Source organism: Propithecus coquereli, unplaced genomic scaffold (assembly GCF_000956105.1).
Source record: "Propithecus coquereli isolate 6110/MARCELLA unplaced genomic scaffold, Pcoq_1.0 Scaffold306, whole genome shotgun sequence".
Classification (NCBI taxonomy): domain Eukaryota; kingdom Metazoa; phylum Chordata; class Mammalia; order Primates; family Indriidae; genus Propithecus; species Propithecus coquereli.
The window spans coordinates 2496658-2518813 of NW_012148686.1; the positions used below are offsets into that span (position 1 = coordinate 2496658).

Consider the following 22156-nt stretch of genomic DNA (forward strand, 5'->3'; position numbering starts at 1 on the left):
CTGTATTTAGCTATAACCACCACCACCACCACATTTTTAGATATACAATGTCTCAAAGTTTATCTCCAACGCACATTTCCTAAAGAAGTTACTGCAGAAAGTGTTCCACAGAGCAAGGCAGAAAGAAGACAGGGGATTCAGCAAAGGAGAGCAGTGACGCCAATGTCTGGAGACAGGACATTAATTAAACTAAAAATTAAATTAAAAATATAAGCATATTGGGAGAAGGGGAGAAAGTGAAGTTAGGCAGGGATGGTGGTAAAGGAAGAGAGCTGAATCTCTTATCTACCACAACAGGAAGTCAATGGATTTTTTAAAGAACCAGCAGCATAAGGATTTTAATTAGAATGTAAGGGTAAATTCCAGAATAATAGCTAGAGAGTAATGGGTAGCCTGTTGTGGGCAGGGGCTGAGACGGTAGGGAATTGCTGACTCTTTGTTATAGGCTTCAAGCGTGGTGCATACACAGACTATTCCCAAAGCGAGGGGAGACACACAAATCATTTCAACTACTTTCCTCAAACCCCAGGAGAAATCCAACTCATACATCCAATTACATATTAGAATTTAGTGATGCACCAATTTGTTCAATATAACTTCCTGTGTTACCTGTTTTATCAATATATGTTTTTTAAAACATCTACCATAGATCCAGCTAACAGTACAGTACAATACTATAAATTATCACAACCATTATTTAACACAGATCTGTGGTATCCTCCAATGAATCAGAACAGATAACACATTCAGTTAAAACTTCTAAAGTTTTCCCAAAGATATAAAAATGTATAATTACTAGAATTACCTCCACACGGACTGGTATTTATTTTTTCCTGCATTTCCCACTTTTATTTAATGTATCTGTAGCACTGGTACAATGCCAGAAGTAAACTGACAAATACCCTACAGACACATGGAGGCATTTACATAGTTATAGTTATACCTGTAGATTTGTACCGCTTATATTTCGACAAACAATTCTCAGAGAATCAAGACATCACCTGGTCTAAGCTATATATGAAATTTTGGCTATGAGAAATTTTTGATGCAAAATGAGAAAAATCAGGCTGACAAATTAGAAACAGTTCTATCTCTAAGACTCTTAAGACTTCTGGCAACTGTTTTTCTCTTCCATTAAAGATCATTTTAAAATTCCAAATTAAGTCCATTGGCATTTAATTCTACTGATACAAATGAACAATGTTTCTTTAATAAATTATGAAATGCATTCATCATTTTTCAAACTGCTTCCAAACATGATTCTGAAAGCTAAGTAACAATGGATACTTACATTGACTAATCCAAAATAGTGCTCATTGACTGGAAACTGTTCTGGACCAATCTCTTTCTCTAATGCCGAAGCATTGGCGCCCTATAAAATGAAAAGCAAAAATCTTAGTATTTATGGTACAGTTAGTCATGCAACACATGATGACATTTGGTTAATAATGGACCTCATATACAATGGTGGTCCCATAAGATTATAATAGAGCTGCTCTATACAGGTGTACCATTTTTTAAAAATCTTTTATACTGTATTTTTACTGAAACTTTTCTAGGTTAGATACACAAATACTTACCATTGTGTTACAATTGCCTATAGTATTCCATACAGTAACATGTTGTACGGATTTGTAGCCAAGGAGCAACAAACCATATAGCCTAGATGGGTAGGCTACACCATCTAGGTTTGTGTAAGCACACTCTATGATGTTTGCACAATGACAAAATCACCTAATGACACACTTCTCATAACATATCCCAGCTGATAAGTGACACATGACTATATTTTTATAATGTCATCACAATATAGGCATTACAGAGACATCCTTTAAAAAAGTATCTATGAACCTACTGCTACCTAACATTATTGAAAGAAAATAAAGGATGATATTGAAGAGTAAAAGCTTTTAATAATGACTAAAAATTAGTTTATAGGAACTTACTCATGGAACCAAAGCTTGGATCAAGGAACTACATCCATAACATGCACCTTCTTTCTAAGTAATGAATGAAAGCACCTGCTGTATCACACACTCTAACAGGAGTGTAATCTGATAGCAGCCATCTCTGAGAGCTGACATTGTGTGAAACTAAATATAAATATGCACATATGCAGCGGCCTAGCAATTCTGAGGTATATACCTGAAATTTTCACATAGAACTGAAGATGATAAGTACATTTATTGCAGTATCATTTATGACTGCAGCTGACAGCAGTCTAGATGGTCCAGCACTGGGGAAATAGATACATAAAATGTGATAACATACTACATAGTAGAGTCAGAGTAAATGAACTAGATTTACATACAGAAACATGGATAAATCTCAAAAGCATAATGTTAAATGGAAAAAAGAGAAATGAGATTAACACAAAACACCACCATATATGTGTGTGTGAGTGTGCGTGTGTGTAAAATGGCACGCAAAAAGTGGATTGGAAGAATGTACGTCAAATGTACTATATACTTGATGGGAGGCTGAGGCAGGAGGATTGCTTGAGGTCAGCAGTTCAAGACCAACCTGAGAAAGAGTGAGACCTCATTTCTACTAAAAATAGAAAAATTAGCTGGGTGTCGTGGCGTGCGCCTGTGGTCCCAGCTACTCAGGAGGCTGAGGCAGGAGGATGGCTTGAGCCCAGGAGTTTGAGGTTGCTGTGAGCTATGCTGATGCCACGGCACTCTACTCAGGGCAACAGAGTGACACTGTGTCTCAAAAAAAAAAAAAAATACTATCAGATAAATATAAGTAAATAGGATATTTCTCAAAAAAATACCCAACTATCACTTTGAAGAGCTGCACAGAGACAATATGCCTTCCCAACTACACTGGGCACAGGGTCAACAACACGTCAGTGCTCAGGGTTCCACCCTGAGCTGTTTCTTTACTGAGCTCCATTCCTAAACCTGGGAAGTGCAGGACCTTCGTTAGACACTGCATCCTCAACTTCCCAATAGGCCACGACTGAAAATGAAGACTGATTAAAGGCACTTGGCCTTTAAAGTTGGTAGTCAACTTCCACCAAAACATTTCCTCTTATGTCTTCCAGCCAACCAGCACTTCTATAGACATGATACTGGCTTTATTGTTTTAATGTAAGAATTATTTTAGGTTTTATATAAAATCTTGATACAATTTATTTCTAAATTTAGACATCAATTAACACGTCATGACAACACCAAATTCAATTATTACAGCAACTTGAAGACCCATTGAAAACTAGTGGGAATGCTGCAAGCCCTACTCCCCAGCCCTGCCAGCTCAAGTACCTTGTCACAAAACTTCCCATATATGTTAAAAATAATCAACAAGCCCAGATTTTTACCACTTGTTGTAAAAATTCAAACTGATACTGGTTTATTCAAATGAGTATAACCCCTTCCCCACAAAACCAGGAGAAAAGGTACTATCATCCCAAATGCCACCTCAAACACCTACCTATCTAGAACAATAAAACTCCAGCACACACACCTTAGGAAAGCATTTCTGGCCCTTGAGATGAACTAGGAAAAGAACCACATGTGAACCTTCTCTCTCCACAGTCAGAGCAATCACATGCCATTCACCCTGTATTCTGACCACCCCAGATGCCCCACTTGGCCCCATGTAGACCCCGTACTTTCACGCCTTCTTAGAAAGCCCTTCCCCCAACTCCTTGTCCACACAGTAGTTTCAACTAGGGGTCATGTATTAGCCCTGCTATGCCTCAGTTTCCTAACTATAAAAGGAAAATATCAGCAACTACTTTACAGGGTGACTACAATTAACAGTTTTAACTTTTAAGGCAGCCGGCAATGCCTGGCACATAAGCAGATGTCCCATAAATACTGGTGGTGTTCTCCTTTTCCCTTCAATCACAAAGAAAATAAACTACTCTCATTAACCAGTCAGGGTAATGAATCTGACCCGCTCTATGCAAAAGCTAAGAAATGACAAAAGAAGGAAACACAAGTCAGGAGGAAAAAAGAGACAGCTATAATTCCCCCCCCCCCAAAAAAAAAAACACCGTCTCCTCAGTTTGGCAGGCAAGAGCCAATTCCGCACAGTTGCCCCCAGAGGTATCATCACCGTGCTCCCCCCACCCCCAAAAGCCTAACAACAAAGCAGAACCACAATCCAATTCAAAGTCTGGGAAGAGTTGGCCAACAGCGATGCAATAAAGCGGAAAGAGCCACAGATAGATTGTTGACATTTAACCTTTCTGGATTTCAGAAGCTTCATTTGCAAAATAAAAGGGTCAGAATTTTCAGTGATTTTCGAAACCCTCAGCTCTAAATTTATCTGTTGGGTTTTCAAGTAAGCCTTTACATGAATTAAGATTTTCACAGCTAAAACTATTCAGGAAATGAAAAGATTAGGTGATTTCTAAAAATCCCTTCTAACTCAACATTCTGTCGAACAGCTTTTATCAATGCTTCTGAAGACATTATTGTATTAAAACAAAACTCCAGGGAAGTTCAAGCCAACCAATACATGTTAAGCCATACAATTCAACAGCCTGAGGAATTATGGCTATGGATGGAGAGCGGGTAGCAGATCAAAATGGAAAGTACAGGCCAGGTACGGTGGCTCACGCCTGTAAACCTAGCACTTTGGGAGGCCCAGGTGGGAGGATCACTTGAGGTCAGGAGTTCAACACCAGCCTGAGCAAGAGCGAGACCCCGTCTCTACAGAAAATAGAAAAATTATCTGGGAGTGGTGGTGGGCACCTGTAGTCCCAGCTGCTTGGGAGGCTGAGGCAGGAGGACTGCTTGAGTCCAGGAGTTTGAGGTTGCTGTGGGCTATGATGATGACGATGCACTTTAGCCTGGGAGACAGAGCAAGACCCTGTCTCAAAAAAAAAGAAAATAGGCAAGTACAAAGAAGAATAGCATTCACTTTCTATATAATGCTAAACTAAAACAAAGCATAGTAAACTATGCCCTACTGTGGTAATGACAGTATAGAGCAGATTCTCCAAAAGCAGCAGGAGCATTCCTACTTGCATGGATTAATGATTTTCTCTGTAGAAATCATCAGTGTACACTCCTATCTCTAGCCTAATACCAACTAAAAAGGCAAAAGATTATACTAAACAATTTGGTTTCTTATGACTTGTTTAATTTAAATTTAAAATTGTTTGCAACACTAAAGTTAGACGTCACTGATGGAAACCAACTGTCAAGTCAAAATTTTGCTGCACAATTTTTAGCATCTTTAAGACATTCCTGGAGGATTTTGTTGAGGGCTGACAAAATCTATTATGTCAAATAATGGTCAGTCAAGCACCCCAATATTTAAATTGGGCCTAGAACAAGTAAACATTTAAAAGTAATGGCTCCATCCCTGCACTTGAGAAGTATAACCCTACCAAAACTAACAATGGCTTATGAAATCAGTGATTCCTTACTGAGATAAAGGAAAATGAATGGTGGTGAGTAAAGAATTTTTGCTCTAGAGCTTTCACAGGTATCAGGATTCATTTATTTTGTCCAAGTACATGACATGCACCAAATGAATGACATTTTTTTCTGAGTGTTCTGTCCCCATTTTTCTAACTTGAGTTAGAAAATATCTAACTCAATAACTAAATATCTTCCATTACAGAATTCATCAGGAAGATGCAATTAGATACTCATGATGCTCCTGATGAAAACAATCAAAAAGTGGATGAAATTTCAAATTAAAAAAAATTAACTCAGCCAGTGAGAAAATAGGGAATTTACAGAAACCAAAAACAAAGTGATGGGGGAACCATGAGACATAAGCAAACACCAAAGACAGACTTCACAAGGAGGGTATTTCCCAGCCCTCGGGACCTTCAGATTCCCTTCTAACAGCTGAATGGAATGGAGTGCAGGAAATAGGTACTAAAACTTGGGGCCCACCCAAGACAGGGAGCACAACAGGAGATCCCAGCACGAAGCTGGGATTCCCAAAGGGCTCTATCTTCAGTGCAAGAGGGAACAAGAAATAATCCCACACCACAGGACACTTGTCTGGCTTGCCTTTGGCAAGGAGGTGAGGAGGGGGGAAGATAATTATCTTTCCAAAATTCATAACCACAAATTTGCCCTCATAAAAGTTTGTGACCTAAATTTGCACAAGCTATGTGATCTTTTTTAAAAAAAATTTCAAGCAGAGAATTTAATTCAAAGAAATCCTAAGAATGTCCTCTTCCACACTACAAATGGCAGAATTACAAATTCATTCTGAAAGGAGATAAATTCAACCCACTCACAAAGAATCCCTACAGATAAAATTCCAAGAGATTTGAGTTCATAATTAAAAAGTATAAAAACACACAGAAAAAGAAAGCACATGAATAAAAGCCAGAAGAAATACAAACAGCAAAATCGGAGTCATAAAGATATTAAATATCAGAACTATCAGATACAGGATATAATGCTTAATATGTGCCAAGAAAAAACAATGGCTTGATTCTAAAATCAAACAAGAGACTCTAAAATCTAAGCAGATTTTTAAAAAGAATCAAAACTTCTAAATACAAAAGTTGCAGTGCAACAGTTAAAGTAAAAACTCAATGGTGTGGTTAAGAATTAAACAAGGTTAAAATTGGGTAGTATTTTTTTAATCAATATTCCTGTCAATATAGTGTTACTAATTGAAACTAAAGTTTCAATAAAAATGGGAAAGGCTTTACTTTCACAGTGAAGATTTCATGGGAGAATGGATCCATTATGAACTGCTGTAGAGACCATGCTACTGAAGTAGCAAAACTGCAGGTTTGAGTTTGGTCCCAGCCATAATACTAAGCAGTGAGTGACTTGAGACAAAATGCTTCTCTGGACCTCAGTTTCCTCATATGTCAAACCTCTGTCTACAATACTTTTCATCCCCACATTTCTAGCAACATGTGAATCTATCAGCTCTTCTAACACTATATACAATGTGGGATAGTCTATTAAAGGTCAAACATTAACGAAGTCCTGAATAAAAGGTTAAGATGTAGTATCGCAGCCTCAAAAATAATCATCCAATACTAAGAATTTATAAGCCAAAGAGCAAGTACCTCCTTAAACCTACCTGGTATGAATTTTTAAGAAGATAAGGACTTGTTATTTTCATACCAAGAAATCACCATTTAAGTGAAAGAATATGTTGATACTGCAAAGATAACTTTAGTCTATTATTTTCATAAAATAAAATTAACTATATATTAAATGTTGTTGAAAAACCAGATGCCACCTGCAAATAGGAAAAAAGAAAATCTGGAAGATGGCTGCCCTGCAATTAAGTCATTTTTACATCGTCAACCATGGAAAACACAACTGACTACCCTTCCTTCTGCCATTATGAGAAAGAAAAATACAAATTATACAAAAGTAAACTGATAACCAGAAATGTTTTCAAGAAAATAATTCACTTATTTTGGAATTAAATTGTTTTCTTAATTTAGAAATCTCTTAGCCCACAACATCAACATCTAAAGCTAAAATACGGTTTAAAAAAAAAAAAAGTGTCTACAAAGACATGTCACTTTGGAAAGTTAATTGTATTCTGTAGATATTGTTCCAGAAAGTAGAGAACTTAATATACTTAAGCAAGAAATAAAAAATGATGAAAACACAAAAGGATGAACACCTATCAACTAGCAAATGTATTTATTAGTATACATCCTATTTTATACTAGATAGTTATGGCAAACTATTAGTTCCAACACAACTTTCTTTTTGTTTAATACAAGAGAAAATTCAATACATTTTTCCAGTTTAATGTTTCAAATCTTATTTTAGAATCCAGCATTTATTATTCTATGTTGTATCAAGTTAGTACACAAAGGAGAACTGCCGAATCAGGCAGGAAAGGCTTTCCCGGAGGTGAGAAAAGCAAGTGACTTTGGTAAAGTAAGAAAAGTTCTGGAGGCACAGGAAGCAGCCAGTGTGAGGACATGAGGGTGGAAACACAACAAAGAAGTGAATGTGAACAGTAAAAAGATGAATCCAAAGTGTAAAAGATGATGTGAGAAACAAGTTTATATCTCTTAATAAGAAAAAGGTGAAGTATCAAAGAGAAGGCTTAACCTTCATACCTGTTCTAGAAAACACCATGTGCCCTGAAACTGCAACACAGGCAATGGAAATATTTATGACAAAACAAATCACATCCATACCATGAGTTTTGAGTAATCGTAAAAATAGCATCAAAGCAGTAGGCCTCAGGAAATGTGAAATTCAGTAAGTACCTGAGTATCTATTTTCTTCCCAGCCCTGCGCTAATAGCTGTAGAACATGATTTTCATAGCACCCATTCGTGGTCTATTTAGTGGATCACAACTACCATTTTCTTTTTCAGTAAAACAGAGCAGAGTATACATCTATTAGGAGTAAACAATGGCTTATGAAATTTTTGTTTCAATATGTAAGTATGTTATATATCGGGTCTCAAACTATTCCTCACTGTAGGTTGAAATAAAAAAGTTTCGATATGTACAAGTGTTAAGACAAAACTTTCAAAATCATACTACAACTGGGGAATACACAGTTAATAAAAATTAGCTTTTTGTGATTGCATATAGGTAGAAAATCATTAAAAAATAAATTTAAAGATAAAGAGATAAGAGGAAAAGTGTCAAAACTATGTGACAACACAATATGTACTACAGCATGTCAGAACAGGAACAACAATGAGCGATGGAGAATTTAGGAAAAGCTTCACAAACAGATGGAACTAAGTAAGCCAGGCCTTGACTTTTTCTTCATGAGTGTTTCCATGATAGCTTTTCATGTTGGTAAAATGAAAGTCCTGAACTTCAAAGAGTAGGCACTTAAACATTCCAACCGCAGGCCGGGCAGGAGACCGAGGGACAGCCTGCACATCAGGAGGATGCATCCCTGTCCTAGTTCTAATATGAACCACCTAACAAAAGCATCACCTGCGATAAAACACTCTGCTTCAGTTTTCTTCTCATCAGCAAGATGAGGGGGACCAGATTTATGGTATTACGGCATCTACTGCAAATCCAAAATGCTACAATTCTAAAATATTTAGCAGCAATGTAGAATCACAAAGTTTAAATTTAGGACAACATATTTCACCCCTTTGGGCTCCAAATTACTAATCTGCAAAACAGAGCAAACAGGACTCTCATTATGGCCTGTTTCTAAGACAATGTACAGAAAATGTGTAGGACAATGCCTGGCGCAGGAGGCATGAAGCAAACACTTCCTTTGCCCCTGCTTCCTCCATCCCAGCTATAATGCCCTGTATTACGCCTTCCTCCTTCAGATGAACCTCTCAAAAAATTCAAATTCCAATACAATTTCAGTGACTAGGAAAGTATCTGGGAGGGTCCACACTGATCTGCAGTCATCCTAAAAATCCTGGTCTAGGCCTTGTCTAGTGGCCTGCTCTGGTTTTAACTACTCCCTCAAAGCTAAAATGTGCTTCATAAAAAGTACAAAGGATTCTTAGATGGGTCCAGACCTAAAATTGGCATTGCATCATTGCAGCATATATCACAGAGGGTTGCAAAAGCTGTCTTAGAATCAGAAATCAGCACAAAGCGAAGCCACCCTTGGTAAGACAGGACTATGGTACCAATGACACAGAAGGGAGTAGGAGGGTGCAGTCACCAACACTGATGAGGAAGTCAAAACATCTTGCTCTGAAAGAAATGAAATATTGTACAATCATCAAGCTCTAATAATCACATTACGGGAGGGTGTTTGCCTCTATTACTCCTCTGAAAGCCATTTGTTTAAGTTGCAGGAGGAAAGAAAAGCCATATAAACCTATTTCCCAGTGGTGTGTATGCCTGTGTTTGTGCGCACATCTCGCCATCCCGCCTACCTGGCGTGTGACCCCAACAAAGCTTCAACCCGATAGGGAAGACTTCTGGCAAGTTTTCAAAGTTTTCTAGAACAGAATTCATCCCAGAAGAAATTATTTTTTCATTAATTTTTTATGTGTGTATATTCATGGGGTACAAGTGCAACTTTGCTACGTTGATAGGTTACACTGTGGTGACGGCAGGGCCTTCAGTGCATACATCACTGAAGCAAAGCACATTACCCACCAAGCAACCTCCCACCCAGAAGAAATTAAAAGTAGCTTACTTTCCCTTTCAACTGCCACCACAGGAGCATGTATTAAACATGTAAATTTCTCATCTAATCAACTCAGAAAAATCTAATTCTATGACTAATCACTGGCCAAATAATTGCAAATTTAAATTTACTCAGAAGATTCCACTAATATAATCCTTTTCATCTAATAATTATATACACAAACATATCATGTAAGAAACAAGTTACATATCTGAATCATTATAATTCATTGATAAACTGACCAAACCGAACACAATAGACAATGAGATACTCAAAGAAATCTCATTACCTCATCTCTATCAGAAAGTAATAGTACTGATACCAGACTTACCAAGAATTCCTCCGCAAAGCCTTCACATTTGGTTTAACAATAACATCAAAAAGAAAATTCTCAAATATGTAGCATAATGACATACTTAGCAATGAGTACACACAATGAAACCACAAAAAACTTTTCCAAAAAAGTTCATAAAATACTCTCACAGATAGCTAAACATTTAAAATATTAATTATATCTGAACTCCATTACTAATACCTCACGCAGGGAAAAAAGAAGGCAAGATGTGTTTTCTACAGCATCTCTACAATGCCTTTAATTCAAGGATTCATCTGCTGTGGTGAACAAATCACAAGAAATGTTTCATCACGTTAAGCTCTTTCTACCATATTCCCAACAGTTTCGATACCTGTTTCACCAAATGTTTCAGCTCTACAAAAAGATCCCAGGATTGCTACCAAACATACACTTCAGACACCTGACTTGGGTAACCGACTCGTGTGTACTCAATCAGAAAACCCATGTTCAATGCTTTTCCACTTAAACACATGAACACTTCTATTTTTCCGAACTCTTACATTGTATTATAATGAAGTATTTATAAAGTACCTCACACTACTGAGAAGAAAATCACTGTATCCACACTAAGTACTGTGTTATGCTGAAGTGAAACCAAAACTGACAACGTAAATTTCTGACTGACTTAGGTTACAGTAACAGAGTTTATACTCCAGATTCCAAAGGCTAACTCTAACTCACTCTAATAAAAAGTAAAATCATAAAACTTAAATACTGTTTTGTCAAATAATCAGAATATTCCATAGCTTCAAATAAAAAAATAACATACTCACAGTGTAAAGAACTGTCTGAGTTCTTAATTTTTACCAGTTACCTCTGTCATTCTCTTTCCCACTGAGAGAGACAACCAAAATGTTATGTTCCAGAGTAATATTATATTCCAGAGTAAAGTGGAAAGAACAAAGAATCATCACTTCAATTCTATTTTCTAGATCTCAATTCCCTTGACCTATAAAATGTGGTTATCTCTTACCACTTTTCCAGCTATAAAACCATGAAAGAACCGAAACCAATGTTTAAATCCTGCAAAAATAAAGATCATTCTTAGCAGTCATCCCAGAATATGACAGTATCATTCTAAAGGAATGAATGAGTTGGGCCGGGCATGGTGGCTCACATCCGTAACGCAGCACTTTGGGAGGCCAAGGTGGGAGGATCACTTGAGGCCAGGAGTTTAAGACCAGCCCAGGCAACACAGCAAGACCCTGTCTCTACATAAAGTAAAAAAAAATTAACTGGGCGTGGTGACATGCACCTATAGTCCCAGCTACTTGCGAGGCTGAGGCAAGAGAAGCTTGAGCCCAACAGTTTAAGGCTGCAGTGAACTATCATCATATCACTACACTCCAACATGGGTGACAGAGGCAGACCCTGTCTCTAAAAAAAAAAATAAAGGTATACATAATTTTTGTAAAGGATGCTAGGGAAATCCCACAAAGGACTTCATACATTAGTGTAGTTTCAGTCTCCTTGAAAAACAACAACAAAAAAAGGAACACTGTTTTGACAAATGGTGGGGAAACAGAAAGGAACTGGCTGTAGCTGGCCCCATGTGTAGTCACATCCAAAACATTCAGGTGGAGTGACATCATGGAAAATGGCACGAGTAGGAAGCTCCAGGAGTAAGTCCCTCCACCAAAACTACTAAGCTGAAAAATCCATCAGAATCCACTATTCTGAACTCTAGTGTCTAATCAGACATTAAACACCCAGGGAAGTGGTTGATGAAGGCAGAGATAAGAGAGCAGTGTACAAACTAGCTATCCCCTGCTCCTCAGCCCCAAGCAAAGGTGGCTAACAGAATCGCCTCCTAGAGCAGCTGCCTAGTGCCAGGGCTGGCAGCTGGGCCTTGTCCTCCAAAATCTGGGGTTGTATACTTTGCCCAGTTTGGCAGTAGCCTGGTGGAACAGGGCAGACGATGTGCCTTTGTTTCCACCCACTTGGGCTATAGCAACTTCCCTTTCTTGGATTTTGGTGGGTTTTTTTTTTTTTTTTGGACCCAGACATTTAAGTAAATCTCTGTCGGGTCACAAGCTGACAAGAGGTAATGAAATAGAAAACCCAGTGACCACACACAACAAGGAATACAGATCTCACAAAATTACTTTGGAAAAGTCATTATACAAACAGATGACTGCAGCTCTCATGAGCAATCACTTGGGAGGGGGAGAATCTGATTTTCAGAGTTACCATATAATATGCAAACTGCCCAGTTCTCACCAAAAAAATCACAAAACATACAATGAAACAGGAACATATGGTGGGTTCACAGGGAAAAAGACCTTGACAGAAAACTATCCTTGAGCTGAAATTACTAGTCAAAGGTGTTAAATCAACTGTCTTCAATATGCTCAAAGAACCAAAGGAAATCATGGACAAGGAACCACAGGAAACCTGAAGAATGCTGCAGGGACAAATAGAGAATGTCAATAAAGAGATCAGAGGCTAACAGGAATTCTGCAGAGGGAGGAACAAGGAGTATTATTGAATGGCTATAGAGTTTCTGTTTGAGGTAATGAAAACGTTTTGGAAATAGTGCTGATGGTTGCACAACACAGTGAATGTAATTAATGCCACTGAATTGTACACTTAAAGTTGATTAAATGGCAAATTTTATGTGATATATATTTTATCACAATTTTTAAAAACCCACAATCAAGGGCAGGGTGTCACAATGGGCTCCTAAGACAAGAGCCCGAATATGCTTACTTCCCCACTAATGTTGTTTTTCTGGAGAGTAGGTCATTTGTTGAAATCCAGAATTTCCTGGATCAGACCCATATCTGCAGGGTTCAAAGGAGGCCAGCTGTTGCTACAGTATCACAAGTCCAAAAAGATAAGTTAATTCTTGAAGGCAACAGCATTTAAATTCCACTGCTTTGCTGCAGCAAGCCATGACAGTTCCAAACAAGGATATCAGAAAAATCCTGGAAGGCATCTGTGTCTCAGAGAAAAGAGGAGTTCATCGAGGTAAGGAATAAGCACTGCCTGGCTGCAGAAATAACAAGAGGCTGAATGATACCCAATGTTTATGTGTGGCATTTCAAACTGCAATAAAATTCATTTTTTAAAATAAACACAGATTTATATATTTTAAACACAGTTTGAATACAAATTTCAGAACGTACAATGCAATCAATGTCAAAATCCGAGTTTGGGTTACATCGCAAAGGAAAAAGGTAGGGACTGGTAAAAGAGACACTTTAGCTGTCACAGGGCAAGAGAACGCAGAGCAGGAGTGGAACCAACACAGAGCAAGTGGACAAACAGAGCTGGAGTCTGTGTCCTACCTGTCATCACTTCTCAAGCCATATGGCTGCAGGTGGCTCACTTCATCAGTCTTAGTTTTCTCGCCTTATAAAACAGGAAGATACCCACTCTGCCTACCTCACAGAGTTGTCATGGAAATCAAACAGTGAATGTGAAAGTTCTCTAAAACCTAAAGCACTATGTAAAGGTATTAATGGAAACATTAGTCATCTAAATTTTTCTAAGTGATCATTTTACCAAACTGAGCAACATGACGGAAAATTGTAGTCAAGAGAGTACTTTACTCAAGCATACTTTGCTTTAAAAACTACTATGTAGACAGAAGGAAAAGATACGAATCTTTACCCTATGTAAAAGTTTAAGTTAGCTTCCTACAGACAGTTGTTATAACTACTAGAACAAGCACTAAATCACTTTTCTATAAAACTTTATTTTATAAATACTACAAGCTCACGATCTAAAAGTAATTCAAAATTCACCCCTTTATAAAGAGGTTATAAAATTTTAAAAGTTGAAGCATTATTCACCACTCTCTCCCTTAAGGTTCATCTGCCTTGTGACAACCCCAATTAATAGTTTTAGCCTTTAATGATTATTATCATAACTTTAATAATACATTGCATGCCTCGGTCACAGCTCTTAATTCTGTGCTTTGCAAGATGAGAAACTGGTATACACACACTGCCCCCCATTCTCCTTCCCCGGGCCACCTCCTAATTTTGGGGGGTATGACTGGGTATAGTGTTGTTTTAGGGCTTCCACTGGTGCTACATCTAAATCTTTGGCTAGATTTACCAATTTCATACAGCACTTAGGAAATCCCTGCAATGAAACAAAAGGACATGAGCACATTCACCTTCCCTTCTACACCTCATTTCCTCCATCTCCCAATCACTGCCTTATATACTCAGGGATTATGACACTTACATTTGCGTCTATAATTATACTGAAATCTTCCATGCTTTACCTTTGATTTATTCAAAAGGCAATTAACTAGAAAGAGAGGACACTTGAAGAGTAGCTCAAGCATGCTAAGGAAATGGACTGCATAACTTCAGAAAATTTTAGTTACACATGTTAAAATTTTTATAGGTAACTAGAAAAAAATAAAGAAAATAATATTCCAACAAAAAGCAGTATAGGAAGGCAAAAAAAAAAAAAGGAAAGGAAAAGAAATTCAGCCTTAACTCATTAAACAACTGCCACTCAAAGGAGAAACCTGCACGTTTCAAGCTCTTGGTTTTCCTCAAATGTCTGGAAACCCTTGGTTAGCTGTTCAGATTTGTGAATGAAAGATGGTTAGTGTAAATAACTCACATGGGTTTCCTCTGCGTTTGTATAGGTCTGGTTGTCCTGAAAGAGGATTGGTTGCAAGTTCTGTCTAAGAGGGCAGCTGGCTGACCTGCAAGCCCTCCTGTTGGGTGTGTATGAAGAACAGGTGGGCAAGTTAATAAGGAGAGCGGTACTCTGAGGGTAGGATTGCCCCATCCCCTATGTCTACTGCAAAATACCGAAGTACCATAAGCCCTTCTCTGCTCTCCCCACTCTCATGCCCTCCTTAGATAAAAGGTCACCCAATTTCTTCGAAGAGCATGTCTTGGGCTTTATCCTAAAGGTGAAGGCCCAGCATTCCAGCTACTTTGAATGAGAAGAAGAAAGGCTCCACTGGGCCAACTATTCCAAATGAACTTCTTTAGCGAATTACCATGGCGATGGCATCACAGCGCACTCCAACTACAAAGTGCTGATTCCAAATTTGAGCTTCCACTAGGGCTCTCTTGAGAAGACCAGGGCCAGCTGTTAGGCTTACTGGTTACTCTTTCCTGCTGTAACTCTTCCTACTCATTGCTGTCTCTCTAATCCTGACTACTACTTTGCAAGCCTATAGGAATCCTTGAAAATATCTGATCCATTGATAGTACCACTTATCTGCCAAACACGACCCTCACCACACTCACATGACACATCTTCCTGTTGTTTCATAGAAATTTTAGAAGAAATGGGTGTGCATGTGCTTAGGCTGCCTCAGGATCCATTATGACATACTTCTCATAAAACAAGGGCTTATATTTTAAGAAGTATAATACTACTTCAAAAGAGTCTACTCTTCCCAGAATATAAATAATGGAAGGAATATCTGATGATAATCAGTCTCATCAGAAACTCTCGGCCCACACCAAAAGTAGTTTCATTCAGACTGCTATTCCAGGCAATAATCACCAACAAAGTTTTCCTAAACACTACAAATAGAAATGTAAAAGAAATTTATAGATTAATTATCTATTTCAGAAAGTTTTTCAAATTTTCATTCTAATTTATGAAAGGAAATTTTATTAGTCACAGATTATAAGTGAAATGAAGAAACTCTCTCTATAGGTTTACTAACAACCCATGGGACAGAATTTGGAGAGAAGTAACACACGGTAAAGTGTCTGATCAAAAGCAGTTCAATTTCTAAAATTTCTCTACCACATCTGGCTTGCCACATAGGCTCATTGTGTGTTATATTCTGAAAAGAGACACGAAAAAGGGGAGAACAGGTCAGCAATCAGAGAGGGGGAAAAAAGAAGAGTTCAGTGAGTTTCAAGGTAAGAATACGTACATCAACATGCCCACAGATAAGGTGAACTTTCCTCCAAGTCTCTCAGAAAGGAGAGAGTTCCTTTCTATTCAGATCCCCTGAAGTCTCTCATATTACAAAAAATACTCTCAATAATTTCATGTTTAACAAACGGTTGTCCCAGGAAGTTTCATCAGTCCAAAACAATCTCAAATAAATGGTAGTTTTAGGTGCCTTTAAAACATTTTATTAATTATGCCTAGAGATATGACCTCGTTACTGTACATGATAGATGTTATAATAAATAACCCTTCTTAAATCAGTTTTATAAAAAGTCTAGGTCAACGATCAATGATATATTAAAAATTGTCAATATTATATAAATTGAAATGTTATCCTAAGCCACAGTACACCCTTTGACTCCATTACAAATGAATTTTGAAGTGTCGTACACAGGTATACACTTAAATGAAAATAAAGATGATAATTTCTAACCCAGACCAGGCACGGTAGCACACACCTTTAGACCCAGCTACTCAGGAGGATAAGGCAGGAGGATCACTTGAGCCCAGGAGTTCAAATCCAGCCTGGGCAACACAGAAAGACCCACTCTTTAAAAAAAAAAAAAAAAAAAAAAGGATATGTTTTAACAAACTATGCTAGATTTCACAAAAAAATAACGAGAGATGTTGCACACTGATGGTGAAGATACCTATGAACCATTTGGATAAAATTATATCATAAAACAAATGAAAACATTTAGAATTTATTTTGTTTTATCTCAAATCTCTATGTGTAACATTTATAAATTAAACATAAGCAACCCCCTAATTACATCATCTAAATCCCTAAACATCTATATACTCAAACATTTAAATATTGAAGGTCTATGGAATATATATATCATTATCAAGCTGCTATTTTATATGTAGGTATATAACCACATGTAAACATTTACTGCCTGAAGCAATCGGGAGGGGAGAAGGGGAGAAGGCTGCAAAGAAGGAAAGCATGCTTTTCTTTACTTCCCAAGTTTGATTTAAAAGAAAAAAAAAAAATCCCATCCCCCAAAATATGAACTTTGTTTTAACAAGGCTCATTTTGTCTAGAATTCAGGCAGCCAACAGTACCTTTTGCCACTCACTCTTCCTGCTGAAGGCATGAGTTCTGCTGCGGGATTCTGAAATAACTCCTGCCCAGAGATCAAATTGTTATTTTAAGCAGACCCTAATTTCCTGTCACACTGCTGAGGGTGGGAGAGTTAGGATGATTATAATAAACTGTTTTCCACATTCTGCTCAATCTATTGCCTCCATTTAAATAAAAAAACCATGACTGCTAGAGAAGCACCAAAAATTTCAAGCTTCCTAAGTCCAAGTCTTATGAATAACCAGAATAAAACAGACCTTAATAAAGACCCTTTGGGTAATTTAACAAAGTAAAATTCTTCTTTGATGCAGAGAATAAAGTAGATAAATAACTTACCACGGGTTACAGTCAATTCAAACCAAATTAGACATGACAGAACTTCTAAGTGTACACTTATGCACAGCTTTCCAAATATGTACTGACCACCAGCCACCACGAGGATACAACTTAATATATGGGATATATGGCTCATACCCTCAGGGAACATTCAGTATAAAAGAGGAACACTTAGACCAAGCACATAGAAAGTTAAATCACACAATATTTAAATAATAAAATGGTACCTGGGATTTGTCCCCAAAGAACCTAAGAAAGTTAAAGGAGGGGGGAATGGAGAAGACACAGGGTTGGTCAGGAAAAGCTTCTTGCTTTAGCTAAAGTGTGACAGGTACACACTGCATGAGTTCAGAAAGAGACATCGCTTCACATAACAGAACAATCACAAGTAAGGTATTTACCACACAGAGGAGGATTAACCCTCAGCCAGACTTAAGACTTCTCACTGGTAAGCTACCATGAAGGCACTGCTGTAGGGGCAGAAATTGAAGTGTCCCCCTGACCCCCACCTCCTAGGATCCAGACCTTCATATAATTCCCTCCGCTGGAATATGGGTGGGACCTATGAATTGCTTCTAACAAACAGAAAATGGTAAAGGTGATGTGCTGTCACTTCGATGACTATGTGACATTACATAAGACCATATTGCTAGCAGACTTGCTCTCTGACTCCTAACTGGCTTTGAAGAAGCTGCCATGCTGGGAGAGGGCTTATGGAGAGGGTTACCAGGCAAGGAACCGCAGGTATCCTCTGGGCACTGAGGGCAGCCTCCAAGGATAGCCAGCAAAACCCAGAGCCCTCACCCAGCCTTACAACTGCAAGGAAGCATTCTGCCAACACCCTAAGTGAGCTTGAAATCAGATCCACCGCCAGTTGAGACTGCAGATGAGAACCGAACCCCGGCCAACACACTGACTGCAGCCTTGCAGAAGGCACAGCTTACCCAACAGACACTATTATATGATAAATGTGGGTTGGCTTAAGCTGCTAAATTTGTGATAATTTGTTACACAGCACAGAAAAATATTACAATCATACATTCAGTTTGAAAGCTCTACATTTGCCATGTTTTGTGTAGTGTTTGCCTCTTTAGTTATGCTACTATTACTTCCTTTGACTTTTAGAAATATTAATTGTAGAACTCTAGGATATGACAGAGAAATTCATCTTTACCCTATAACAGAATGACCAAATGTCTCAGTTTGCCTGAGTTTGCACCAGTTGTCATGGCATGATTAATAGCACACCTTTTCACTCCCAAGGTGCCCCAGTTTTAGATGATAAACCGTATGATCATTTAGCCTTATAACCACATCTTATGTATTACCTTTCTAGGCAAGATTATTTTATTCTTTTCAGTTTGTTCCTACTGCATCCACTTCATACCTCTAATTTCAGTAACATTTTGTTGGACTTTTCCCAGATTTATGATTTCTTTGGGAAAGACATTCAACATACAGATGAAGATACAATAACTAAGATGCAGACACACTTAATAGAACTTTCTATACACAGATTCATACCTTACATCTGAAAGGAGTGATTAGTTTCTATACTGCTAATAAAGTGTCCAATTGTTTCTAAAATAGTCACTCTCGTATAAATTGATAATACTTGAAATTTCTTTAGAAAGACAGAGCTCTCCTACAGCAATTTCATACATGCAAGTCCCATCCTAAATTCTTTCATGTAAGTAGGATATAAATAAATGCAGATGAAGTCATATACAAGTGTTAACATGTACTTGTCTAAACCGTTGACATATTTATTTTAAAAACATTCTTATATGGTTTATGTGTGCTTAGCTAGGTAGCATGCTAAGGACAGGTGATACAAAGTTATGACTTATCCATAAAGAAAAGGAAACTGGGCCTCTGCCTTTGTTATTCACAGACGATTAATGAACTAGTGATAGTGACAAAGATATTCTAACAAACTTGTCTCTCAAAAAGGTTCTATTGCTTTCCCTACAATAGAGTAAAATACAAATTAAAAGTATATGCCCCACCTGCAAGATATTATACATTACTATACTTACATTAAAAATCACAATATGCAATATAAAAAGCTATTTACGAAGTCTATTTCAAGTTTCTCATCTAATGCAATTCTAATCTCAAAAACAGTTTTCTTTATTACATACGTTTTAGGTAGAGCATAACAGACCAAAAGTGGGAAAATTCATGTATTGTCCCTCAAGAGCAAAGATGGTGCACAGTGATGGGGCAGGGAGCAGGACAGGGCTGCAGGAGCGCTGGCAGTTCTGTTTCTTAACACTGGAGCTGGTCACACAGGGGCATTTAGTCTGAAAACTCACTGAGGGTTACGCTTATCTGAAATCTTCCTATTCAAATCAGTATAAGTATGAAAACACAGAAAAGTCAAAAGTTTTAGAATATGAAATCTTAAACCTACATCAACAAGGAATATCAACCAAACAAATATTTTTCATGCTTATTATGCCTATAGGCACTGTAGTGTACACAGTGTACACTGTGTACACTGTACACAATAACAATAGTATAATAGACTAGCTACCATTTATTAAATGCCTAGGATAGGCCAAGACGACACTGGGAATTTTACATACAACGTCTTATCTTATCCTCAAAATAAACTTTTTAGATGTTATCCTAATTTTATAGATAACAAAACTGAAGTCTTCTCTGTGAAGTGAGCACTTTGAATCCTAAACAGACTAGAAATTTTTTAATGTTATTCTTTTTTCATATGTAAATAAAGCAATTTTTAGATATAATAAAGTCCAAAAGATTTTAACTTAAAATTCAAATTTTTCAAACTGCAAAATGTTCCTTTGCTCTAACAAGAGATCAGAGTTCACAATTACTTCCAAGTTGGCTGACAGTGACTATCTAGCCAAAACATTAAAACTAGACAAAAGTTCAGAAACATCACACAAGGATTTCTCTAAAGCCTTTTGCAGCTATTCCAGTTAAAAATAAGATTCAAAGAAAAAAAAACTCTGATGTTAATTTGATTTGAAACTATCAATGTGAACTCACTTTAAAAAAAAAAAAAAGTTCCCTTGCTACGTCCACTAAAAGAGCCTAAAAACCATGACTCCCTGCTAGTAAGGAGTACACTTAGAGCCCATCTCGGTTTCTCAACACCATTTTCCACTAAAATGAACCAAGATACTTCAGCCTGCAAGGCTGGGGACAGGAAAAGAACAAGATGAATCCGTCTTATGCCAAGAAGTTAGGAAGTTCTCAAAGAATGATAAAAACATGACAAAGGAACAAAGGATCCCACTTGAAGCTACTGGCCAAGTCAGGGACAATTTGAGCATCAAAATTAATATAATGATAATGGATCACAATCATAATGGAAAATGGATCATAATGAACAAAATAAAAGTCCATGCTCTATAAGTAAACACATGAATAAATAAACAGAAGGAAAACCTCTTTCTTGGAAGTTTCACACACAAGAAATGGTTCAGATAAAATCGTGTATGTATGTGTACACACACGAACACATTTGCCAAGCAAATTTAGCAAAATGTAAAACCATCAGTAGATTCTACTAAAGGATATTTGGGAATTTCTTGTACTTTAACTTTTCTGTAAATTCAAAATTGATAAAAAAAATTATAGTAGTCAGTTTGGAAAGACTTCCACTGGTCAAATCTGGAATAATCCGGACATAAAAAGAATGATCATAACTGACTATAAAGCCAACTGTAACACTGAATAAATAATAATCAATCATGACACAAAAAAGAAGAGAGAGAACAATGAAGGAGGAAAATTCATTCACAGCATTGGTGGAAAGTATCACACCAATTCCTTATTCTAAAAACAGATAACTGAAAACTTTTAAGTATCTACTCTGTCTTTTTTGAAGGAACTATAGTTCAGCCCCAGTTAATGAGAGAAAGTTCTTTACAGAGTAATGCCTACAAACAAATAGAAGAAACAGAATTAGAAAAACACCATTTTGCAAGACCCAATGAAATAACTCAAATTGCCCTAATCAATGGGTACACTGGGAAACAAGATACTGGCAAACTGCCAAATCCCTCAGATTACTTGGTAATTGCAAAGCGAAAAATTCCCTAATAATGAAGATATCTGGTGGTCTCCACTTCAATCAAGTTATCAAATTCAGTATCATATAGTGATACTGTTGCCATCATGTTCCACATGATAACCTGTAATATGAAGTACACAAAATTACTTAATATTCTTCCCCAAAAATGTTTACCCTGAGTTAATCAAGCCTTTAAGACCTAATTACCACTTTATAAAAAATACAAAGGATAGGCCGGGCGCAGTGGCTCATACCTGTAATCCGAGCACTCTGGGAGGCCAAGGCGGGAGGATTGCTCAAGGTCAGGAGTTCAACACCAGCCTGAGCAAGAGTGAGACCCCATCTCTACTGAAAATAGAAAGAAATTAGCTGGACAACTAAAA

At 37.4% G+C, this 22156-nt stretch overlaps 1 protein-coding gene across 1 annotated transcript in view; it reads right to left on the reverse strand.

Moving 5' to 3' along the window:
- The window catches only part of USP12 (ubiquitin specific peptidase 12), a 99800-nt gene that overhangs the window by 51393 nt on the left and 26251 nt on the right, over nucleotides 1-22156 (reverse strand). Inside the window, exon 2 of the mRNA XM_012649901.1 lies at nucleotides 1290-1372. Within this exon, the coding sequence (XP_012505355.1) occupies nucleotides 1290-1372 (83 nt within the window). The remainder of the gene's footprint in view (nucleotides 1-1289; nucleotides 1373-22156) is intronic.